The 26,507-nt window shown below is 39.1% G+C and overlaps 1 protein-coding gene and 1 pseudogene across 3 annotated transcripts; one reads left to right on the top strand and one right to left on the bottom strand.

Moving 5' to 3' along the window:
* Positions 1 to 247: 247 nt before the first annotated feature.
* Hmgn1-ps2 (high mobility group nucleosome binding domain 1, pseudogene 2) lies at positions 248 to 540 on the top strand (annotated as a pseudogene).
* Positions 541 to 3,973: 3,433 nt separating this feature from the next.
* Positions 3,974 to 26,427, bottom strand: Ms4a4a (membrane spanning 4-domains A4A). 3 transcript variants are annotated; one of them, NR_197280.1, is given in 7 exon segments: positions 3,974 to 4,826; positions 7,105 to 7,206; positions 8,937 to 9,095; positions 10,871 to 10,927; positions 16,300 to 16,476; positions 18,655 to 18,813; positions 26,313 to 26,427. NR_197280.1 is itself a non-coding variant. In NM_001432333.1 (7 exons), exons 2-7 carry the CDS (start codon positions 18,796 to 18,798, stop codon positions 4,707 to 4,709), a joined length of 711 nt encoding a protein of 236 aa, NP_001419262.1. In that variant the 5' UTR covers positions 18,799 to 18,813; positions 26,313 to 26,427; the 3' UTR covers positions 3,974 to 4,706.
* Between the last annotated feature and the right edge of the window lie 80 nt (positions 26,428 to 26,507).

Raw genomic sequence — 26,507 nt, 5'->3', positions numbered from 1 at the left:
GCAGATTCCTGTTCTTAGATATAATCTGTTTGCATAGACATGGGACAAACCTTTTTTAAAGTTTTTGCTGTTATTTAGTTATGCATACTGTGATCACTTTAAAAGAAAACGAGACAGTGACTTGGTGTTACTGTTTTATTTGAAGAAATTAAGGGCCGGGACGCAGCAGTTCCTGTGGTGGTGGCTAGGCAATTCATCTCTGTGACAGATCCAGTGTCGCATGCTTCTCTCATCCTGTGCGGCCATGATGTCCAAGAGGAAGGTTAGCACGGATGGAGTGGCAAAGGCGGAGTCCAAGGGCCGGTCCGCGAGCCTGTCGGCCAAGCCTGTCCCTGCCAAGGTGGACTCGAAGCCAAAAAATAGGCCACAGGAAAGGATAAAGCACCAGACAAAAAAGTGCAGATAAAAGGGAAAAGGGAAGCGAAGGGCAAACAGGCTCAAGCGGCTGACCATCAAACTACAGAACTGCCTGCAGAAAATGGAGAGACAGAAAGCCAGAGGCAAGCCTCTGAAGAAAAGAAAGAAGCCATGTCCAACTAAGCATCCATCGTGTCTGTCAGTGGTCCCTGCCTCCCTTCTTGTACAATCCAGAGGAATATTTTTATCAACTATTTTGTAAATGCGAGTTTTTTAGTAGCTCTAGAAACATTTTTAAAAGGTGAGGGAATCCCACCTCATCCCATTTTTTAAGTGTAAATAGTTTTTGTTAAGAGGTTAAATCATGGGGTTGGGGATTTAGCTCAGTGGTAGAGCGCTTGCCTAGCAAGCTCAGTGCCCTGGGTTCAGTCCTCAGTTCCGGAGGGGGAAAAAAAAAGAGGTTAAATCATTTGCTGGTTGTTTATTTTTTGAACAACTGAAAAGAGCAGGAGAGGCTGTAACTGTCTCTGGGGTCACCATAACATTCCCTAGAGGAGGCTAGTTTTATATTCTACGGTACAAACCATACTAAACGGCAATTTGGGGTCTCAGTCATGCATTTATATCTGAAATATTTTCAGTTATATCTGGTCCCGAGTTTCTAGTAGAACCATTTTGTAAGAAAGCCAGTCTTTGGTCCTTGCCCTGTCAGAACTGCGATGTCTGTGGTCATGGTGGTCCATTTTCCTAACAGTTCTGATAATGTACTGTGAAAGCTGGAAATTTTGAGTATGTTCTGTGTGTGGCATAAAATTGTAAAACTGAGCATTATGAGCATTTGGTTGTTATGAAAGATCTTAAGGAAACTTGCCAAGTTTGAGGCTGGAATAAGTCCAAAGAAAAACAATGTATAGCTCTTCATTGGTATACATGAACACAGTGGGACTCTTCAGAATTTGGGTACCTGTAATAAGAATTGGAATGGGGTTGGGGATTTAGCTCAGCGGTAGAGCGCTTGCCTAGCAAGCGCAAGGCCCTGGGTTCGGTCCCCAGCTCCGAAAAAAAAAGGAAAAAAAAGAAAAAAAGAATTGGAATGTCTGTGTACCCTGCTACTCGACCAGTAAAAATCTCAGTTGTGGAAGAGTAAAAAAATTATTTATTGGCATAAAGTCGATTAACTACTACTTAATGAATACAAATACGCCTCTGCTTTATTGGACAAAGATTCAAGACAGGCAACAATCTGAAGATGAGAAAGGTACAGAAGGGGTTAAGATATGAGATAAAGGTTTTACAGAGACAACACCCTTGGCATTATGCTGTGGTATGTCAAACAGGTTTCCTGAGGTTAACAATAAAGCTTTGCTGCTTTCGTATGTGAACCTCTGTCTGCCTAAAACAGGATGGTTACTTTCCATAACGTAAAGACTTCTTTTTCCATAGCATAAAGACTTCTCTTTCCATAAGGTAAAGAGAAGCAACCTCAGCTGCAAAACAGTCTTCGGATCATTGTCTAGCAAAACACACAAGCTAGGTAGAGATTCCGGATAGTAACGAAGTCTGCAATGTATGAGGAACGTGAGGAGATACTGCCAGGGGACTCCTTGCCTCCTCTCCCATATGGATTGACAAGGACAGAGAGCTACACAGACACTGCCTGTGATAGGAAGGCTGCAGGGACCAACTTCCCAACTCTCAGTCAGCCTCTTGGGCTCTAACATAAAAATAAAAGATTTTATTTCAGTATGCGAGTATCTCTACCCAAATCTTCCATTAGTGGTCACAAAGACTCACTGGTGTGTTACAAAACCAAAATCTTTTGTATTTCTTGGGGGTGAGGGAGGCAGGTGAGAAGCTCAGAGGGCCAAGAGAATGAATGGAGATAAGCAGCCTGTTGTGGAGAGATAGGAGGATCCTCTAGAAAGTTCCAGAGACCCAGGAGGTGAGAGACTCTCAGGATTCAATGTGGGGGGGGGGTACCTTAAGCAAAATGCCCAACATTGGAGAGAGGCCACTTGAAGAGTCCACCTGCGGTAGATAGACCTAATTATTTTCAGCCCTCCTGTCTCTACTCCAAGTCCTCTCATGTCCCTTTCATACCTTCTCAAATTATGACCCCTTCTTTTTTAATTTTTGTACACACACATACATTATACACACACATACCTATATAATGTATATATTTATTTATATACATATATGATTTTGCTGAGTCCATAGTGAGGGTTACGCACTTAGATCTGGCAGTGCAAGTGAGGTACTAATGTAGTTTTAAGTCTTCTTGAACCCAACGGAGAGTAATGTTAGATGTCTTCGATTTTCACCAGCACACTCTTTGTGCATGATACTTTTTATTCCTGATTTGATTTTCTACATCCAAGTATACTCTTTACTCCTTCACATATTTATTATAATTAAAATATAATTACATTATTTTTCCTCTTCCCTTTTCTCTCCCCAACCTGTCCCATGTCCCCTCATTCCAATCTTTCTGCCCCTCCTCACTCTTTCTGACTTAGTCTTTCCTTTGATTATCATTTCCCTAATAATATACCATGAATATATAAACACAATGTATCAAGTCCATTTAGTGCTGTTTGCCTTATATGCTTTCAGGGCTGACCACTTAGTATTGGCTAATCAATTAGGAGCTCATCCCTGGGGAAAACTAATTCTCCCTTTCTTGGAAGTCATCAGTGGCTGTCAAGAGCTTTCTTGTGGGTGGTGTCTTGTGTGCCCCTTTTGGATCCATGCAGGCTTTTGGCAGGAAATCACAGTTTCTGTGCGCTCATGACTACAACAGCCATGCCGTGTCTAGAAGCCTCTCTTTTGCCTCAGTCTCCCAGACTTCTGGCCCCTTAGTCTCCTTCTACTACTTTCACAGTCTTTTCTGAGCCTTGATGGGAGGGAGTGTGATCTAGATGGTCCATTTATGGCTGAACGCCCCAGAGACATTCTTCTTTTCAGCACTTTGACCAATTGTGAATCTTCCTATTAATCACCATCCACCAAAGATGGAGAGAGGGTGACAGAATACATGTGATATGAAATCAGAATGTGAGCTATTGCTGGGGGGAGAAGAGGGCTAGGTGGGGGGGAGGGGTTGGGGAACAGGGGAAAAGAGTGGAGAGAAAGAAATAAGAATACATATGAAAGTGCCACAACAAAGTCCTGTACTTTGAATGCTAATTTTTAGAATGCATAAATAAACTTTTAAGAGACAATCTGTTATAGTCAGAGCTTTGGCTGTTTTATCTGTGTACTATCAAGTATGACTACAGGTCAGTGAGCTCAGATAGATTCTAGTCACTCCCTGAAGACAAGCATGAGGCACAGAGGGATTTTGCTATATTTTTGTGGTTTTCAGATGTACAAATGAGAGAGATGAGGTTCTCAAGAAGAAAGCTCATGGCTTGATGTGCCAGAAACCCCCCATTCTTTACTATTTTTGCTATACTTCCCAACTTTATAACTTAGATTATTTTCTCTAACATTACAGGTGAACGGAAAGGAGTTAGCACATGGATGCAATACTTCTAACTTAATTCTGTTCTGCAACCAAAAAAACCCCACACTTAATACATATCTAATAAAAATACATAGTCTTATACGGACATACAGGACACAAGGTAGGAGTTTAATTGGTTATCATTCTGATTAAAAAGGTGAGAAAGGAAATAAAAACAGGTTGAATCTTATCTACATGTACTGAAATACGCTCACGTGGACAGAGGCAAACACTGACTTTGCTATTCTGTGCTACTTTTTTTTTTTTGGCATACAAAAGAAGTGTGACAAAAAGGACAAGCAAAATTCATATTTCTGTACTTCTTGAAGGAAAAGATACATCTCCAAATTTGTTATTAAAAAAAACTAAATTTGGGCAAATGGACAATGCAGCAGAAATGTGTAGGTTTAGTCTGTGTGAAAAATATCTTGTGATTTAAACCATGTCATCTGTTTACTTTAAAATCGTCTTTGCTTATTTACAACAGTCTCCCCAACCTGTTCCATGTCCCCTCTCTCCCGTCTTTCTGTCCCTCCTCACTCTCTCTGACTTACAGTCTTTCCTAAGGATGAATAAAGCATGTTCAAGTGTTATTTACCCAGTAAATTGATGGTTTATTTATTACATTCTGATAGTCTTATAGAGAGAGCAGGTGGAATGATCTGCCAACTTCCTGGTGAAACATGAGAATGTCATTTGAATCACACACACATATACGCGCACACACACACACACACACTGCACGTGTGTACATGCACAAGCAAGCGTACACTCATGCCTACATGCACAGACATCAGAGTTGGATTCTTGTGCTTTTTCATGTGTGGTTCTTGAAAAATAATCAGTGACTTTTTCCTGGAACATTTTTCTGTTGGTGTTCTGGTGGCCCCAAACCACTTTGAAGTGATACAGGATATGCTGTTTCTGGCATGGGAGGCTTTGATGGCATAATTATCACGACCTGTAAAGTTAATCAGATGTTGTTGCATCATTCATAGATCCTAAAGGATTCCTTCTCTTATCCACATATCATCACCATTACCAATGTTCACTCTGCCACTACAGATATGAATCTTACACCAAGCATAGGTGTTTCTCAGGCATCCTTTGATCAGGCTATACCTAGGACACACAATGAGTTGTACAATTTTGCCCTTTAGAAGCTTCTGGCTGTTGTTGAGTCTTAGAGTATAACAATCTAAGGTATGAATGAGAATACCAGTGAGTTTGCTTAAAATGATATGGCAGCAACATACACAAATCATGACTTGGTTGCCATATAGAGAGCACTATGATGACCAGACTGGCTCAGAGTGGCAGGAAGCACACTGAGAGCATGGAGAAGTCTCATCCTTGTTCTACAAAGCCATGTAACATGGAGTTTGATAGGAATGGTTGAAGATTCCAGAGAATATGAGACTTTCATTGTTACATGTCACTATATGTCTAGACTCAGAGAGACTGGGGAGATCAGCTTTACTACTATTATAGAGTTCATAAGAAGCACAGACTTCTATATAAGTGAAGGAACTCAGCCAGCTGGAGCATACAAACATGGCTCTGGCAGGCCTTGCCCTCCTCCCCCACTCTCTCTGTCATGTTAAAACTGTTAGATTACATTCCTAAAATGAGCCCCATAGGCCATTCCCTTATTTGGTCACTTCCTCCTCCTGAGACTTACTACTAATGTCCAGCTATTAAAATATTGAAGCCCAGCAATCAAAAGCCCCCTTTGGCTCACCCAATTTACATGCCCAATTAAATTAAACACCTCATCCTAACACGGGTTTCCCTCTTTACCTTTATAAACAGCCATTTTCCTATGGGCCACATCTGTCTCCAGAGGCAGTCCTTTGCCTCCTCCCCTCAAGACAAATACTCCTTACCTCACTCCATGGTTTCCTTCCCCTTCTCTCTTGTCTCTATAGCCTGTCTTTGTCTATTATTCATTGCTTTTTGTTTCTCTGGGACAAGTAAATCTCATTTCATGCTGAGAGTTTTGTCCTGGGGTGTCCAGAGACAATACATATCCTTTCAGTAAAGACTAAAAGAATAAGGTCTGAAGGGTGTGAAGGAATTATCCTATCCCAAAATGTTTCATCACTCAAGGAAATCACAAAAACTTCAAAAATATCTAAGAAACTGAAAACTCTAGGGCTTAAATCCCAAACCCCCTATAAGTTTTGTTGTGATCTGGCCCAAGGTTCTTCAGATTGAGTCTGTGGGCATACAAATGTGTTGTTTCCTGGAAGCACCCAGAAAAGGATAAAAGAATATAGATCTCATCATTTTGTTCTTAGTTAATTACTGGCTATCAGTCCTGTCCATTCCTGGGCTTGTGGACAGTGAAGACTATTGAACTGCCATGAGGTTTTGCTAGCCTGTAACTCATTCTAGCATCCTCAATACTAAAACCACAATTGTCATACTCTTGTTCTTGTCTACTTCTCTGTCTCTTCTCCCATTCCCCACTCTGTGAGATCATCTTTTTCATCCACAGCCAGAAAGATCTGCTAAGTGTCTTAGGGTAATACAATATCCAGGTGGGTAGCCAGTGACAGTCTTATCCCCAATGTTTCTTCAGTAGCCAGGGAAGGCTGCTATGATTAAAAAAAAAGGAGGGTAAATTTGGCACCCTTTATGGACCTCTAAGATGTGAACTGTTCTCTGGTCTGGACTCTAAGGGGACATCACCTGCAAGAAATAGGATGGGAAACTGTACTATTTTGATTATAATAAAAACAAAAATACTGCATGGCACTAAGTGACCCTCTTGTGATCCTCCCCCTTGAGCATGAATGAGACCTGTGAATAGAATTGAATATTATTCCTATGAGTAGGCCATAGATCAGTTGACTTTGAATCAACTAACAATGGCATTATTCTAGATGAACCTTCTCAAGTTGTGTGAAACTAAAAGTGCTCAAGACATTGGTTCCTTTGGTATCTTCAAAGAAGTACACTGTCATAATTTCTATTATACAGAGGATATGAATTTTGCTACATAACTATACAAGAGAATTTGAAGCTCCAGAGGATCCCACAGACCACCCAACTGTGTAGACATAATCTTATGACTCCCTGAAAAGAAAACTCAGGTAAACAATAAGCTGCACCCATACTTCACCCATTGGAACTGAGAGGTGATTAGTTTCAAAGAAAGCTTCTTTGTTTGTGTGATTTATTACAGAGTGACAGAAAACATGAAGAGACATATTCACATTAAAGTGAGAACTTACCCCACCAGGGTTACAACACATCACCCTGCATCCATAGGCAGAGAGGGATATTCCTATGCAGAATTCCAGCACACTTAAAATGACTACCACGATATCCAGACCCTGTCAACAATTCATAACACAGGCATGTGAGGAGTGGGAATCACGTGTCCTAAACATTTCTACACCCTTTTATTTCTACACCCTTTCAGTGGTTCCTGGCACAGCCTTGTCCTTAGCCAGTTCTTGGCTTTCTTAGTGGCTTATATTCTGTCACTCCTTGAAGCACATTTATTAGTTTAAGCTCTATGAAACTGACCTTTCTAGGTGACTTGTAGCTTATTCTTTCTAATTTCATGTGGTACAGTTCAGTCGTTTTCCCAGTAAGATCTCTACCTGCTCTTTCTTACAAAGAACCCGCTTTATCTGACCTCTTTGTTTATAATCACACACACACTTCATAATGTATCCTTTTCTCCCAAGAGGATGAAAGTTTCTTCAGCTGCTTTTTAACTCTCCCGGGACTATCCCCGAGATCCTGTGTGAATTACATATCTCAAAGACTTGAGAGATGGTTTAGCGGATAAAAGGCTTTCCGTGTAAGCACTAGGACCAGAGGTCAGATCTGTAGCACCCACATGAATGTCAGGTAGGCATGATGGCATGCATACAATCCCCAGATGCAGACAGGTGATCCTTGGAACAAGGAAAGTAGTAAGACAAGCTGAATCATGAGAGTTGTGGGTTAAAATGAAAGATCCTACCTTAAAGTAGAGAACAATCAAGAAAGACATTGGCCTACACACAGACACACAGACGCAGACACACAGACACACATACACACACACACACACACACACACACGCACACGAGAGAGACAGACACAAACATACCCATAGGCGTGTGTGTATTGACACAGACACTCAAGAGAACATGCCACACACAAACAAAACATACAACAAAAGAGTGTGTGTTTCAAGATTGTAGAATATTGCTATGGGTACCCAGGCAGGAATATACTTGGCATTTCAAGCTCAATGAGGCCCTTCCTTTTGGAGGTCCTCTGGCATAAAATGAAGCAACACAGACACAAAAACTGACTCACAATTCAGAAGACTTTATGACCTTAACAAGAAAGTGACTGGTTGAGGTGAATGAAGGAAACATCTGCCGAGATTACAGCAAACCAGGGCTATTTTAAACATGAAGTATTGTGTGAGTTCACAGGCCCCATGACCAAGGAAGTCATCCTACACAGCTGTCAATCCCAGAGCTGTGCTCTATCTATCATTGCACCCTGGATGTCTACAAGGTAACGAACCTTCAGAAATAGCAAGCTAGATTTTTAGAACAAATACACAGAATAGTTGAGTTATAGGCAAGCAATTCCAGAACATATCATTGCCAGTTTCTTAGTAGCCATGGAAAACTTTTCCATCCACTAAACATTTGTATCTCAATTTAGTTGAGTGGCTAGAGATTGAATTGCTTCCTATAAAGACATTTTAAATGTTGTAGGAGATAATTAGTTATCAATGTCCCTTAGGCAATTGTTTTGGTGTAAAGAAATAGGGTTCAAGATATTAACTCAAAGTAAAATAAAGACAATGCAGCATATTCTGCATAAGGAAGGAAGATGTTAATGCTCTATATTTACCTGATTTCTCTCTTTTGGTCTCATTGTACATGAGAGTGTGATTGTGAGTGATATGTGACTCTCATTCCTAAATAAAAGATTAATCTATTTCATGATGGTTTCTCACTTCTCAAGATGATTCTAGAATTGAGGAGTATTACTCCTGGTTTGCCCAGTGTGCTTCAACCACAACTCCAGGAAAACAGAAACTACGCACCATTAAAATGGACAAGGTCATGCGACAGCCTTCTGATGTACTTCTATATGTACAGAAATATACATGGAAAGAATAAATGCTTGGGCTCAGTGAGTTGATTATCATCCCTGCGAAGGCAAACACGGAGCTGGTAATGTTCAAGCCTAGGCTGCTTCGAACCTAGAAAGGAATGAGATTGATTAATCCAATATCCACAAGGCTATCTCTACATATCAGTTTAAACCCTTCAATCCTTTCCTCATATTTCATGCTCATTATTTTGATTAGTTCAAAGGTTTCCTAATTTGTCTCTACCATTATTTCCGATTTAAATCTCTCCTTAAAATAAAAATGTGAATGTCATTTCTATAATTAAATCTTTCAGATTATCCCTACAGACACATGAAGCTGAAGTAAAAATTTTGGGTCTTTTTAAATTCACTTGTGTCTTGTGTTTTTTTTAAACTGTCATATGAGAGGATGTTTTTGGTGAAGCATACACAGGGGAAGATGTTTTGTTAAGAACAGACACGTGATGTTTTTCTGAAAGCTGTCTAAAAGGGGAGAGGGGCATATGATGTTTGGTTAGAGCAGATGCTTGAGAGAATACACAATGTTTGAAAAGGGTATAAATATAACCCAACAGACAGTGGACAATGCTATGTGGTTTTGGTTTGTCTTGTCATTCTTTGTTGGTCTTTGTCGATGCTGGTCTTTGCTGATGATGCTGTGCTGTATTGATTTGCCTAGTTATCTTTTGTTGATTATCGTTTGTTGTGAATTTAAAAACAAGCCTACATGAAGCATAATCCAAATTTCTTCTAGAGGGGATTTCAAAATGACTATACTTTAAAAGTAAGTTTATTTATTTAATTGTGGATTGTGTGCCTGTAGAGTTCAAAGGTTTGTTGGAGTTAGCTCTCTGCTCCCACCATGTTGAAGGTGGGATGTCCACTTTTTATTGCTGAAGCTGCACAGCTCGCTAGTCATCTATGTGTCCTGAGACTTCTACTCAGGTTGTCATGCCAATCCCCTTTACCTCTGAGCCATCTTTCTTGGCTGTCTATTATATATCTGCTGCAGATCTCTGTGTGTCAGTCTCTTACCAGTCTCTGCTATAAGATTTCCTGACCTCTTCTGCTTGGATAAATGTCTTGTCCTCTTGTGGCCCTCCACATTTTGCACATTGCCTTCTCTGCTGTTTATTCCTTTCTTCAATTCTCTTCTAATATTGAAAGTACATCCGTTTTTTATCAGAAGCAAAACTTAGCAACGAAGTATGAGGGGTTTGGAGAGGATGTGGTGTGATAGATACAGACAAAAAGTCACAGGTGGGGAAGAAGCTAGGGGCAAAGACTCAGAAATGGTGTGCTAACTGCACTCTGGAGTTTGGTGTTTCTCTTTTGAGTTAGGAGAATGCAAATGTGGTCCTAACTACTGTCAAGTTTATGGAAATATTGCTTTGGGGCTTTTTTCTTGACTTTGTGACTGATATCCTGGCATGTTATATGTTAAGTTTGTGTCTTCCTGAGAAATAACTCACTGTGAACTTCTTTTATTGAATATTCAAAATCTGGATACAGTTAGAATACATACTCTGATCGATCAGTCAATAAATGTTATGTCAATCAAATGTTTAGTATCATGGTCATAGGCATGAACAGTAAACGTCAACGTAGATTTGATTCACCGTTCTTGATTTTTCTTCTGAATTCTCCCACATCTGTACCAAGATTCTCTCTGAAAATCGCTGTGACATAATGTCCAACCTTATGTCAGGACTTAGCCACTTTTTTGGCTAAAAGTTTTAACAGGAATATTCTTCTAAATGAAAGGCAAAGTCATCCTTTGTTTCTTAGATGCTAAGAAACATTGTTTTTTTCACATCCTGGCAGAACAGATACTTTGATTATAGTCCTCCTCTTTTGCTATCAAAATAGCATAAAAAAACTCACCAAACCTTTTGTAGTTCTTCTTCCTGCTACAATTGAAAATGATCCTGAAATAATAAACTAGAAATAAGAGGGAAAATGCAGGTTAAAACATTATATATACATTGGAAATGATAACATATGGAAACATGCTCCTAACTTTGATATGTAGGTGAAATAGACTATCCTAAAAGAACCACAGAACAGAAGTTTTTCTACTTTCCTAGAAAATGGAATTCTACCAGACAACTCTCTGCTACAATTCATTGCTATTTTCAATTCCTTGATAATTTCATGCATATATATATATATATATTGAATGAAAGTCATTTTACCTTCCCACTCCATGACTGTTTATCATTCTCCTTCTCCCACTGAAGCTCTTTGTTCCAATCATTTTAAATATAAACACACACACACACACACACACACACACACACACACACACACACACACACACACACACCAGTAATACTAGCAAGACTGAGAGCCCTTAGATATACATTTTTAAATTTTTAAATGTGAGTTACTATTTATGTGGCAGCAAGATTCAAGGATTTATTAAAACAGTAAAAGAGATTTAATGTTATTATAAAATAGCTTCTATAATCCCTTGGCCTGGTCAGTCACCTGTCCAAAGGAAAACTCCTCAGGAATTTGGACTTATTTTAAACCATGCTAAAGAGATAGGAGAAGTAATTATCCTTTTGATAACATCCTGTGCTTTTCCTTCCCAGAATTCTGGCCCTCCAGGTGCAGTTCCTAAGAGGCCACCATGTAGTTCAACTAGGTCTGCCCACTTTTCCAAGTCCTTGCTTAGAAAAGACTTAACTTCTGTTTTTCCTTCCTCTTTGTCTCCTTTGTGCATGCTGGCCAAAGTCAAGGAGCTTCCTTGCTTTTTCTCTGAAACATCTTTCCCACCACGTTGATGGCTGCTTGTACTACACATCCAACTATGCCAACTTAACTCAGGTAATAAGGATTCTTATTTCCTCCTCCATTCTCCTCTCAGCAACTACTGAAATCCTCAAAGGGCCTTTCCTGGGGTTTGACTTCTAACCTGATAAAATTGTCCTTGAGCTTAAAAAAAATAAAAAAATTACTAACTGGTATACAAACAATGGCAGAGGGAAAACTTGGGGGATGATGACAAGTATATTTGGGGATTCATGGACTTCCTTCAGCTAGGAAGGGGTTTTGCTTTACCTGAAATGGCTAATGTCAGCACAGTTCGACTCACGTACTTTCACAGGTCTCCTGTATATGTTTCTAAGATAGTTTTTGTATGCTAAGTATTAAATGAAAATAAACAAAAATGTGATAGTGGACACTTTAGAGGATTTATCAAGCAACATAATTATTTGGGAAAGATGTTTGAATGTAACGGTTAAAATAACAATTATTTAGATATTTATATAATTTATAATACCAACACATAAAACCGACACTTCAAACTAGTGACTAAGTGACTAAGAATTCAGTAAGGAACAGGATATTCAACTCATTTTGTTCATTCTCCTATGACTTCAAAAAAAAAAAAAAAGTAAACCACAGATGTGAATCACAACTGGTACAAGTTAATGATAGTAAATGCTTCACCCCTGTTAATAATTGGTTTGAAAATATATAGAGAAAAAAATGTATGAGAAGTGAGTATGTTAACAAGCCAGCTTGTTCTACCAGGAACACCCATTGAGTAGTTTACATCACTACACTAAACACTGGAAATGATTAATCACTAGCCTACACCTTGTGAAGGAATTAATGTTTACAATGTCCAATTTATGCTCATCTGAGTTCATGGTTACATAGTGCTACAATATATCTTCATTGATACATATTAAAATTGTAAACTACCCATGGTATTTATATTATCATTGCTGTGTTATATATGACTCAAAGACATTTTAAAACATTTTCCCATGGATTGGCAGGATTAATATAGAAAAAATGGCCATTTTACCAAAAGCGATCTACAGATTCAATGCAATCCCGATCAAAATACCAATCCAATTCTTCAGAGAGTTAGACAGAACAATTTGCAAATTTATCTGGAATAACAAAAAACCCAGGATAGCTAAAACTATCCTCAACAATAAAAGGACTTCAGGGGGAATCACTAGCCCTGAACCCAAGCAGTATTACAGAGCAACAGTGATAAAAACTGCATGGTATTGGTACAGGGACAGGCAGATAGACCAGTGGAACAGAATTGAAGACCCAGAAATGAACCCACATACCTATGGTCACTTGATTTTTGACAAAGGAGCCAAAACCATCCAATGTAAAAAAGATAGCATTTTCAGCAAATGGTGCTGGTTCAACTGGAGGGCAACATGTAGAAGAATGCAGATCGATCCATGCTTATCACCCTGTACAATGCTTAAGTCCAAGTGGATCAAGGACCTCCACATCAAACCAGATACACTCAAACTAATAGAAGAAAAAGTGGGGAAGAATCTCAAACACGTGGGCACTGAGAAAAGTTCCTGATCCAATGGCTTATGCTCTAAGATCAAGAATCGACAAATGGAATCTCATAAAACTACAAAGCTTCTGTAAGGCAAAGGACACTGTTGTTAGGACAAAATGGCAACCAACAGATTGGGAAAAAGATCTTTACCAATCCTACAACTGATAGAGGGCTCATATCCAAAATATACAAAGAACTCACGAAGTTAGACTGCAGGGAGACAAATAACCCTATGAAAAAAATGGGGTTCAGAGCTAAACAAAGAATTCACAGCTGAGGAATGCCATATGGCTGAGAAGCACCCAAAGAAATGTTCAACATCTTTAGTCATAAGGGAAATGCAAATCAAAACAACCCTGAGATTCCACCTCACACCAGTCAGAATGGCTAAAATCAAAAACTCAGGTGACAGCAGATGCTGGCAAGGATGTGGAGAAAGAGGAACACTCCTCCATTGTTGCTGGGATTGCAGACTGGTACAACCATTCTGGAAATCAGTCTGGAGGTTCCTTACAAAACTGGACATTGCACTACCTGAGGATCCAGCTATACCTCTCTTGGGCATATACCCAAAAGATGTTCCAACATATAACAAAGACACATGCTCCACTATGTTCATAGCAGCCTTATTTATAATAGCCAGAAGCTGGAAAAACCCAGATGCCCTTCAGCAGATGAATGGATACAGAAAATGTGGTACATCTACACAATGGAATACTACTCAGCTATCAAAAACAATGATTTTATGAAATTCATAGGCAAATGGATGGAACTGGAAAATATCATCCTGAGTGAGGTAACCCAATCACAGAAAAACTCACATGGTATGCACTCATTGATAAGTGGATATTAGCTCAAATACTCGAATTACCCTAGATGCACAGAACATGTGAAACTCAAGAAGGATGACCAAAATGTGAATGCTTCACTCCTTCTTTAAAAGGAGAGCAAGAATACCCTTAGGAGGGTATAGGGAAGCAAAGTTTAGAACAGAGGCTGAAGGAACACCCATTCAGAGCCTGCCCCACATGTGGCCTATACATATACAAGCCACCAAACTAGATAAGATGGATGAAGCAAAGAAGTGCAGGCTGACAGGAACCAGATGTAGATCTCTCCTGAGAGACACAGCCAGAATATAGCAAATACATAGGTAAATGCCAGCAGCAACCACTGAATTGAGAATGGGACCCCCATTGAAGGTATCAGAGAAAGGACTGGAAGAGTTTGAAGGGGCTTGAGACCCCATATGAACAACAATGCCAACCAACCAGAGCTTCCAGGGACTAAGCCGCTACCCAAAGACTATACATGGACTGACCCTGGGCTCCAACCTCATAGGTAGCAATGAATAGCCTAGTAAGGGCACCAGTGGAAGGTGAAGCCCTTGGTCCTGCCAAGACTGAACCCCCAGTTAACGTGATTGTTGGGGGGAGGGTGGTAATGAGAGGAGGATGGAGAGGGGACCAACCATATAGAAGGGGGGGCAGGGGCTAGGGGGATGTTTGCCTGGAAACGGGGAAAGGTAATAATTGAAATGTAAATAAGAAATACCCAATTTAATAAAGATGGAGAAAAGAAAGATTTTTTTCTCAAAGTTGTAGAAATAGTTGACAGAGGACTCCATTGGATATTGACCAGGGAGCCCACAGAAGCTTCCAAAAACAATGCAGCCTACTGTCATAGTTCCTGGATTCACACCAAAATTAGATAGTAAGAGCCTGTTGTTGATACCAAGAGAAAAGCCAGACTGACTAAGTCAGGTGGGAGAGGAGTTTGGGCCAGAACAGCTGAGTTGAACTAGTTCAGAAAGAACTAGAAAGGGTGAGTTTATTCAGCATAAATCTCAAAGGCTGAATTTCTAGACTTGGATTAGATTATATGGAGGCTAGAAGTTTCCAGGACTAGGCCTATGGTAATAAACAGGCAGTAAGCCTCCCAGACAACAATTACAATAGGAAAATAAAAGTTGTTTTTACATCTAACTGAGGAACAGATAAATTGATGAATCAGGGATAGACTTGAATGAGACAGAGTGAGGATATGCCCAACATTCAAGAGAGAGAGAGGCTACTCAAGAGAATCACAGAGAATTGGACAGACGGTACAGTGGAGTAGAGTACAGGAATACACAAAAAGTGCAGTGGGGCAGAGTACAGTTCAAGAATACAGTAGAGCTTTGGAGACAGTAAGTAGAGTTTGGAAATACTGTATATTTCAATGCAGTTCAGTTGAGTGCAGTTGAGTTCACGAAGTTCAGTTTGTGGAGTTTAAAAGCAATTTTCCAAGCAGAGCAATTCAGTGAGAAGTGGAGAGAAACCAGTTTGAATCAGTCAGCTTGGAGAGGAGTTTATAGCCGGAACAGCTAAACTGAACCATCTAGCCAATGTTCAAAAAAGAACTAGAAAGAGTGAGTTTATTCAGCAGTAAGTCACAAAGGCTGAAAACATTTTAGGCCTAGGTTAGCAGATGGAGGCTGGAAGCTGAAGCCTTCAAGATCAGGGCTTGCAGAAGATTAGATTGTACAGAGGCTAGAAACTTCAAGCCTAGGCTTAGGGATAGCTAGAACAGAGAAGTGCTCTGAGCTCAGCCCAAGCTGTGTATTCATATAGCTTGTGTACTATTTGCGTCTCATGCCTTCCTCTGAAGAAATAAAAGCAATATTTACAAGGGGGAAGATAAAAGCACAATGTACTATATGCAAATATTCTATTGCCTATCCCAAATAAATTAATAGATAGATTAATTGATTGATTAAAAATCTTAATAATGTTATGCTAGACCCAATTGTATCATAAGATATGCAACTCACCATTATGGACCCCCAAATTGGGTATCCTATGTACACCGAAATAGGGAGTATTTCACCGGATGACACAGTGGCACCTATCATCATGAGTCCTATACTGAGGTTCATGATGGCAATCACAATCTGCACAATCTAGAGGTGACAGTAAAGAAATAAGAACAGATCATTTACCAAAATATGTGTGCCATGTCATCACTTATATGGCCACAAATGAACTCTCATTCTCCATCTTTAATACATTAAGATGAAGTTCTGTATAATCTTCTCTTGCTTTGGGATTTGTTGTTGTTGCTGTTGCTGCTGCTGCTGCTGCTGTTGTTGTTGTTGTTGTTGTTGTTGTCCATATAGCTGTGGATATAATAATTTATCAAAATTGCCCTAGAGAAAGTGTATCACTATGCTAATAATTTTAAAGGTAGAAGGAATATTCCAAAACCTTCCCGAAGATAGATTTTCTGATATTCAAGATGCTACTTCTACAGCTGCCCTCCTTAGTCAAGTGTTCAGACAAGAGTGACCTAGAAGTAAATACATACTCTACATAACTTGAAGGAAACCACTGAACTGAGAATGGGACCCCCATTGAAGGAATCAGAGAAAGGACTGGAAGAGCTTAAAGGGGCTCAAGACCCCATATGAACAACAATGCCAAGCAACCAGAGCTTCCAGGGACTAAGCCACTACCCAAAGACTATACATGGACTGACCCTGGGCTCCAACCTCATAGGTAGCAATGAATAGCCTAGTAAGAGCACCAGTGGAAGGGGAAGCCCTTGGTCCTGCCCAGAATGAATCCCCAGTTAACGTGATTGTTGGGGGGAGGGTGGTAATGGGGGGAGAATGGGGAGGAGAACACTTATATAGAAGCGGAGGGGTTAGGGGGATGTTGGCCAGGAAACCGGGAAAGGGAATAACAATCGAAATGTAAATAAGAAATACCCAAGTTAACAAAGATGGAGGAAAAAAAAAAGAAATGGAGTGAAGAAAAGGGAGAGTAAATAGAGCATTGTCTTGGAATCTGGGATCTGAAGAATAAGAAGTGTAAATAAAGTATACTGGGAAATGGGAGAATCTACAACTGGAGACATAGCTCAGCAGTTAAGTGTACATACTGCTCTTGCAGAAGCCCAGAGTCCTGTTCCCATTACCCATATCTGAAGGCTCATAACTACCAGTAACTCTGAGAATCTGATGCTCTCTTCTGAATCCCATTAGCAGCACAACATACACACACACACACACACACACACACACACACACACACACACTCACACACTCATGCACACACACAAATAAATCTGTGTTTTGAGTATCAGGATTCAAGTATTATATAACAAATAGTCTAACTACACTAGATAGATACAAAAAATGGAAAGTTGTGAAAACGTCTCACCATCATAAACTAATTTAATAGAATTCATAATTCCAGTAATTTATGTTAGAGTTCTCTAAAACTTGGCACTTGGCAATGTGCTTCTACATCATGAATTTCAAGCCAGAACAGGGTACATAAAAGTTGTGAGGTCACAGGAACACTTATCACTGCTATTTGAAATATTCAAGATGACATATTCCCACAAATCAGGGATCAGTTTTGTAAAATACTAGAATTCGGATTGCTGCATAGAGGTTCAGCCATAGGAAACTTAGTCCCTAAAGTGGCAATGAGGTAGTGGAAACCTTAAAAGGCAAGTGTGCTGGCTAGATTTATGTCAACTTGACACAGACATTAGTCATCTGAGAGGCAGAAACCCTAACTGACAAAATGCCTCTATAAAGTCAAGCTATAGGCAAGCCTGTAAAACAGTTTTTAAATTAGTGACCAATGAGGAAAGGCCCAGACTATTGCGAGTAGTTCCATCCCCGGAATTTTGGTTCTAGCTTCTAGAAAAAAAGCAGGCTGAGCAAGCCATGTTAAGCGAACCAGTAAGCAGCACCCCTCCTTGGCCTCAGCATCAGTTCCTGCCTGTAGATTCCTGCTCTGTTTGAGTTTCTATCCTGTCTTGCATCAATGATGGGTTACTAGGCAGACATGTAAACTCTTAACTCCCAACTAGAAACCCTGATTGAGAAAGATCAAAGGAGATATTAGTTCTGGAATCACGGATTGAATATGAAGTGTTTCACACAGACTCATTGTTGAACCTCTCATTCCCTAGGTAAGGGTGCTATTATGGAAAGTCCTGGAAATTTGCAGGGGAGGATTCTTTGGAAGAAGTAGATCACTCACTGAGTGTGTCCAAGTGGCTAATGGTAGATATAATTTTTTGCCCTTGCCTATGTTTCCAAAATGTTTTTTTGCATAACATTCAGGGTATGTCATGGATATTGCTTGCTGAATTTTAGCCAGATTTACAATGAGAATGAATATAAGTTAATAGAATGTATTATTTTTTTCAGAAGCAATCTACAAATCAAACACCAATGACACCAAGACCATCGGTTGTATAATGAGGCTAGCAGGACACAGACTACACTGGTCATCTGTGACTTTGTAGCATGGTTGTTCTCTCAGAACCAACATACCCCAAGGATTTTGGGTTCTCCCTTCAAGAACTTCTCTGTCATTCTCTTCCATGAATGTGAATCCACATATAAAGGTTGTCCATTCTGCTGTGCCCCATAACCAGCTTCCAAAGCAGTCTGTCCTGTTCCTTGTATGGTTATCATGGTGGCAGAAACAAACTAGAAAAAAAATATAATTTAGGGTGAATTCCTAGAAATAGGGACTGAGGAGGCTAAGTACAATATAATATAAAAATACAAATTGTCAAGAGAAGCAATGTGTTACATATGCTGGAACCTACAAATCAAGGAGATCTCATGTCATCATTCTAGTTAATGATGTCTTATTAAACAACACTTGTGTATTCCAAGTTTGACTATATACTTACCTCTACCTGTGGATTGTTTACATTCATATTACTTATAATTATCATTATTTACTTTATACCTGCATATCTCCATTTAGTATTTTCTGTAAACTTAGTCCCAAATCATAAATGATTCTCCTTCTTCTTCTTCTTCTTCTTCTTCTTCTTCTTCTTCTTCTTCTTCTTCTTCTTCTTCTTCTTCTTCTTCTTCTTCTTCTCTTCCTCTTCCTCTTCCTCTTCCTCTTCCTCTTCCTCTTCCTCTTCCTCTTCTTCTTCTTCTTCTTCTTCTATCACATCCTCCTCCTCCTGCTTCTATGAGGATGCTTCTCCACCTACCCCCCCACCCTGCGCTGGCATTCTCCAACACTGGGGCATCAAGCCTTCACAGGACCAAGGGCCTCTCCACCCGACAAGGGTATCCTCGCTTACATATGTGACTGAAGCCATTGGTTACACCATGTGTACTCTTTGGTTGGTGGTTTAGTCCCTGGGAGCTCTGAGGTGTCTGGTTAGTTGATATTGTTGTTCTTCCTATGGGGTTGCAAACCCCTTTAGCCCCTTTAGTTCTTTCTCTAACTTCTCCATTGGGGACCTTTTTCTCAATCCAATAGTTGGCTTTGAGTATCCACCTCTGTATTTGTCAGAATTTTATAGAGCCTCTCAGAAGACTGCTACATCAGTCTCCTATCAGCATGCACTTCTTGGCATCCCCAATAGTGACTGGGATTAGTTACTGCATGTGGGATGGATCCCCATGTGTGGTAGTTTCTGGAAGGCCTTTCCTTCAGTTTCTGCTCTACTCTTTGTCCCTGAATTTCCTCCCATGAGTATTTTGTTCTCCCTCCTAAGAAGGACTGAAGCATTCATGAGCTTCATATAGTCTGTAAATTGTATCTTGTTTATTCCAAGCTTTTGTGCTAAAATCCACTTATCAGTGAGTACATATCATCTGTGTTCTTTTGTTATTGGGTTATGTCACTTGGGATGTGGTTCCATCCATTTGCCTAAAAATTTCAAGAAATCATTGTTTTTAATAGCTGAATAGTACTCCATTGTGTAAAGGTACCACATTTTCTGTACCCATCCCTCTGTTGAAGGACACCTGGGTTCTTTCTAGCTTCTGTCTATGACAAATAAGGCATGTGAATGAACATGTGTCCTTGTTATATGTTGGAGCATCTTTTGGGTATATGCCCAGGAATGGTATTGCTTGGTCCTCAGGTAGTACTATGTCCAATTTTCTGAGGAACCACCAGCCTGATTTCCACAGTGATTGTACCAGTTTGCAATCTCACCAGTAATGAAGGAATGTTTCTTTTTCTCCACATCCTCACCAGCATCTGTTGTCACCTGAGTTTTTGATCTTAACCATTCTGACTTGTGTGAGGTGGAATTTCACGGTTGTTTTGATTTGTATTTCCTTGATGACTAAGGATGTTGAACATTTCTTTAGGTGCCTCTCAGCCATTTGATATTCCTCAGTTGAGAATTCTTTGTTTAGCTCTACACCCAAGTTTTTAATAGGGTTATTTGATACTCTGGAATCTAACTTCTTGAATTCTTTATATATATATATTGGATATTAGCCTTCTATTGGACAAAGGATTGGTTAAAAAAAAATTTCCCAATCTGTTTCTTTCCATTTTGTCCTATTGACAGTGTCCTTTGCCTTATAGATGCTTTGCAACTTTATGAGGCTCCATTTGTCAATTCTTGATCTTAGAGCATAAGCCATTGGTGTTCTGTTCAGGAAATTTCCCCCTGTGCATGTATTCAAGGGCCTTCCCCACTTTCTCTTTTATTAGTTTGAGTGTATCTGGTTTCTTGTGGAGGTCCTTGATCCACTTGGGCTTGAGCTTTGTACCAGATGTTAAGAATGGATCGATCTGCATTCTTCTACATGCTGACCTTCAGTTGAACCAGCACCATTTGCTGAAAATGCTGTCTTTTTTTCCACTGGATGGCTTTAGCTCCTTTGTCAAAGATCAAGTGAATATGTGGGTTCATTTCTGGGTCTTCAATTCTATTCCACTGATCTACCTGCCTGTCTGTGTACCAATACCATGCAGTTCTTATCACTATTGCTCTGTAATGCAGCTTGATGTCAGGGATGGTGATTCCCCCATTTCTTTTATTGTTGAGCATAGTTTTCATTATCCTGGTTTTTTTTGTTATTTTAATGAATTTGCAAATTGCTCTTTCTAACTCTATAAAGAATTGAGTTGAAATTTTAATGGGGACTACATTGAATCTCTAAACTGCTTTTGGCAAAATGGCCATTTTTACTATGTGGTCTTTCTATCTTATGAGATCTTCAACTTCTTTCTTCAGAGACTTGAAGTTCTTGTTATACAGATCTATCACATGCTTGGTTAGAGTCACACTGAGGTATTTTATGTTATTTGTGACTATCATGAAAGATGTCATTTCCCTAATTTCTTTCTCAGCCTGTTTATCCTTTGAGTAGAGGAAGGTTACTGATTTGTTTGAGTAAATTTTATGTCCTGTCTCTTTGCTGAAGTTGTTTATCAGGTTTAGGTGTTCTCTAGTGAAATTTTTGGGGTCAGTTAAGTATACAATCATATCATCTGCAAATAGTGATATTTTGACTTCTTCCCTTCCAATTTGCATCCCTTTGACCTCCTTTTGTTGTCTAATTATTCTTGCTAGAACTTGGAGTACTATATTGAATGGGTAGGGAGAGAGTGGGCAGCCTTGTCTAGTCCCTGATTTTACTGGGATTGCTTCAAGTTTCTCTCTATTTAGTTTGATGTTGGCTACTGGTTTGCTGTATATTGCTTTTATTATGTTTAGGTATGGGCCTTGAATTCCTGATCTTCCCAAGACTTTTAACATGAAGGGGTGTTGAATTTTGTCAAATGCTTTCTTGAATCTAATGGGATGATCATGTGTTTTTTATTGAGTTTGTTTATATAGCAGATTACATTGGTGGATTTCCATGTATTGAAGCATCCCTGCATCCCTGGGATGAAGTCTACTTGATCTTGATGGATGTTCATTTTGATATGTTCTTGGATTCTGTTTCTGAGAATTTTATTGAGTATTTTTGCATCAATATTCATAAAGGAAATTGGTCTGAAGTTTTCTTTCTTGGTTGGCTTAGGTATAAGCATAATTAAATTGTCAGATTTTTAAATTTCTGCTTGATGAACTCTGCTGTTAAAAGTATTGTATTTTATTCTATTCTTCTTCAAACTTTGATTCTTTTTGTGCTATGAATCTTTGTCAAAATTCTTATTAATATTGCATATTTTCTTATTGCATTAACTTGTCCAACTATGTTCTCTTTTATTTTACTGAATTCCACAGGATTATAATATAATATAAATTCATTGTCAGGAAATTCATATATTTCCATTTCTGTAGAGTCTGTTATTCAAGAGTTGATGTATGCCTTTTGTGGACTCACAGTTCCTTAATTTTAAGTTCTTATATCCTTGCATTTGTGTCTATATCTTGTGGAGGTTGTTGGGAGAGCAGGGTTGTGAAGTGGGGTACATTTTATATACTATTAAATAGGTATATTTCAACCCATGGATAGACTTCATCATACCCTGAGCAGAATATCAAGTCTAAATTTGCAAAGGTTAGGATAATCTTAAATCTAAAACACAACTTCATTTTTACTTGTGAAAATTTTACTTCTGTGGCATTAATTTAAGTCATAATGAGGCTCGCACATTCACCCCCATATACACAATCATTCATACACGTGTACACAAATGTGCCTACACACACTAAATAAGTGCTCTAACTGCACTCACCTCAGATAGAATTTAGAAATCATGGTATTTAAAGTATCCCCCAATGTAGAGTGAAAGTCATAACAAGAACCCTCAGAGTGCTGTGGCAACTACATGACTTTCCTTCACAGAACACCCAACAATTAACTCACTGACAATATTAGAAAACCGATTTCTTTAAAAATCAATAATTGTTCTTATCTGCACTCCATGTCCAATCTTCGTTTTCAAATCTATACTTCTTCTGCTTTATCAAAGAAATTCCTCATTGTATCTGACAACCTTTAATCATCCTCTTGTGTCCATCTGATCCTTGTATATTTAATCTTACCCTGCTTAATATCCATGGTGGTCATTTAAAAATATAAAACAGTTTTAATTTCTTATTAAGAGAAACTCATATTTCAACCCCAATCTATATTTCTAACATTATTTTGAATTTTGCCTCCTTTTAGTTTTGGAGTATCAAATATATTGGATATATTTCAGTTTTCGTTTTTTTGTTTGTTTGGTTGGTTGGTTGGTTGGTTGGTTGGGTTTTTTTGTTGTTTTTTTTTTGTTTTTTGTTTTTTGTTTTTTTGTTTTTTGTTTTTTTGTTTTGTTTTTTTTTCGGAGCTGGGGACCAAACCCAGGCCCTTGCTCTTGCTAGGCAAGTGCTCTACCACTGAGCTAAATCCCCAACCCCTTCAGTTTTCATAAATCAACAATTTTATTCCTGTTCTGGAGTTCTAGACACATTCAGCTACATTGCAGAAAATTTCAACCACATCCCTTTCTGCTCTGCTACCACAACAAAAATTCCACTCTCATTTCTTCTTGGGCACTGATAGTATCACATGTGTTCTGCCTTCCTTCACACACAACTCCCCACCACACATGAGTTACTCAACCAACAATGGTATGGAAGTGTTGGAGAAGTCTTTGTGTCTTCCCTCACAAGCAATAGAGGACAAAGATGTTGTGGAATTAACAGATGTTTCTTTCAGTCCGATTTAAGGAGTACTTTGGTTTATTTGTTTACTGTAATTATTTTTGTCCTTATTTTTCCAGGCATACATTCAGAAGATTAAGCAAATGAAGACTTTGTCTAACTAAAACCACTAAAACCTAAATAGGTCTAGGGAGAAAACTCCCAAGAAAGGCCTAAAGTGCTGGCATTGCAAACAGAAGAACCTTTGATCATAAGCACTCACATAAAAATTCAAAGGTCAACCCAGTGGCACAAGTTTGTCATCTCTATTATGGGAAGACAGAAGTGTGAGGATCTCCAGGGCTTGACAACCCACTAGCCTACCCTACTTAGAAACTTCCAGGCCAGAGAGAAATGCTGTACCAAAAGATACTATCCATAATTCTATGTATGTGAGAAATGACACACAAGGTTTTCTGATGGTCTCCACATACACATACACACATTCATCTTCACACAATACCACCATTCATACATGCATGCACACTCATTCACATACAGTATGTCAACACTCTAGCCCCACTTGCCTCAGATTGACTTTTGGAAATCACTGTATTTGAAGCCAAGCAATTGGACAGTACAGTATTAATCTTCTAAGAGCTAGTACATAGGACCTCTGTGTGGAGTCCTGCTAAGAGCAGCTCTCCAGTGAATATTGCCAGTCCTATGCTTCTCTAGGGGTTTTGTCTATTTGGTTTTTGTTTTGTTTGTTTTTGGAAAGGGAAATGTTACCTTTTACTACCTCCCTAGTTTTTTGATGAGAAAAACTGTTTGTATCTTAATGATTAATTAGTTATAGGATCCATTATTAGTTATTCAGGAAAACTACAACAGCATGATCATAACATTTACCCATCAGTATATTTTCTTTTTATTTCCAATGCTCAGCACATCTGACAGCTTCAGGCAATAGCAGCCCTGTTAGTAAGAAAAAGTATCCCAAGTTTGTAACTTCCATGGAATGGTAACTACTCTGTCACCCACATATTTTATATTCCTAAACAAGATCCTCTGTATACACCTAGGTAAACAACCCATAAGATGGCCTCGTTGATAATAGTGTGTAACATCTTTGGGCTGCTAGACTTCAAAATCAGTCTTTGTTTCTTCTCTAACAACCCAACTTTTCAAGTAGCTGGCAACGAACTTGGGAAGGATACTGCAAAACAATACTGAGGATCTTCTATATGTGTGGCCTCTTTTCTAGTTAGACTGAAAGCTTTTCTACAACAGACTTTTTATCAGCAGAGACTGAGTTATGTTCTGGATATTTGAGTCTGATGTAACTAATTTCTAAGGAACTCTGGAAGTAAATTCATGCAGCTGTTCCCTACATTCATACTACAGAAATATACTTTTTGACACAGGGCAAATAAAAAGCTTGAAAACATGTATTTATGATCTAGATCTCAGTGTTCCAACTTTCATATAAGCCAAAGAATATTACATGGGTATGAGGGATAGTTCTCCAGACTGCCATGAAAGGATCTGAAAAGATCTGCCATGGATTTACATTATCTATGGTATTTAGGAGAATATTGGCAAGTATGGTGTCTTTATTTTTTTATTCCCAGTACAAAAATGAAAAAACCCAGGTAGCCCCAGGCCTTCTAGTTGCACCAAATTCCCAGTGGATCAGCACTACCACCAGATATGTTTCCTTGCTTTTGTATGACCATCTACCTCATGGATCAAAATGGTCTAGAGGGAATCATAAAGGAGATGGTCTATAGGACCAATCTCTCCCAGAACTGTAATAAAATACAGTGGAAGCCACCCTGATAAATTTTTACAAGATTATGGTGCTAACATGAAAAAAAATAATGACCTGGGATGGGAAAATCCTGGACTAAGATCCCATAAGTGTGCTTTGTAGTTCAAGCTCTTTCTTAACATAGAAGTTTCTAGTGATTTCCCTCTTCTGTGTACATTCTACCTCATCTGAAGAAACACTCACACAGTTCTCTCTGCCCTTTACACAATGGCCACACTAAGAATCTTCAAGCCTCTTCCATTAATATATTTCCTAAAAACAAGAGCTCAGGTTTATGCCTTCAGAGTCCCATGAATGGTATCAAAGATTGGTAGGTACTGAGGTCAGGCCACAATCTTTCTCTGGATCAGACTGAGTACATTAGTCTGGTGTCTCGACCTTGACATATATCACCCCACCATATTCTGCATGTGGCAGATAATTTCTTAACTAACAAGTTATAAAAGTAACAGTATTAGTTGAGAACAAATATAGAGGAAGAAAAAACATTCAGAAATGATCAAAGGTGAAAGTACTGGCTTCCATTTTGAATAACAAAAACAGCTGAAATCATATTCACAAGCCACTTTTGGTTCTTCCTAGGCCTTTATTATTTTTTTCTTGCCTCCCAGGATTGCAGCAGAGACTGCTCCCCCAAAGGCCCCAAAGTACATATGAGCTCTTCCCACCCTTCATCTAGACTGGTGACTTATACCATGGGACATGGTCTCTTTTCTTCCCCCTTATTCTACCCCCAGGTGTCCTAGAACAAGAGATGAAAAAACATCATCACAAAAGCCTAGGAAAGACAAGTCAGCGCCTACCTTTCTTCTCAGCTGGAGAGCCTGTTATGTGTCAGATGAGGAACTGACTCCAGGAATGTACCTCAGGTTCTTTGTTCAGATGCAGTGACTTAACCACAGCTCCGGTGTCAGTAAGCTTAATTAAGTCCAGTATGTTTCCTAAATCCTAAAGAACACTGCTGAGGACCTTGAGAAACACATCTAGTTCCCTTTTGA

Source organism: Rattus norvegicus, chromosome 1 (assembly GCF_021556685.1).
Source record: "Rattus norvegicus strain SHRSP/BbbUtx chromosome 1, alternate assembly SHRSP_T2T, whole genome shotgun sequence".
Classification (NCBI taxonomy): Eukaryota; Metazoa; Chordata; class Mammalia; order Rodentia; family Muridae; genus Rattus; species Rattus norvegicus.
The sequence above is the reverse complement of the archived record's forward strand: the minus strand, read 5'-3'. Positions and strand labels throughout refer to the sequence as shown.

What these genes read in the sequence shown, in the direction of transcription:
- Ms4a4a (NM_001432333.1), bottom strand. Translation starts at nt 18,798, where the DNA reads ATGATAACCATACAAGGAACAGGACAGACTGCTTTGGAAGCTGGTTAT. An exon ending in CAATTTGGGGGTCCATAATG is followed by an intron (nt 10,928 to 16,131) that starts GTGAGTTGCATA and finishes TCTTATTTCTAG; the next exon opens with TTTATTATTTCAGGATCATT. An exon ending in TGTGTTGTAACCCTGGTGGG is followed by an intron (nt 4,827 to 7,104) that starts GTAAGTTCTCAC and finishes TTAACTTTACAG; the next exon opens with GTCGTGATAATTATGCCATC.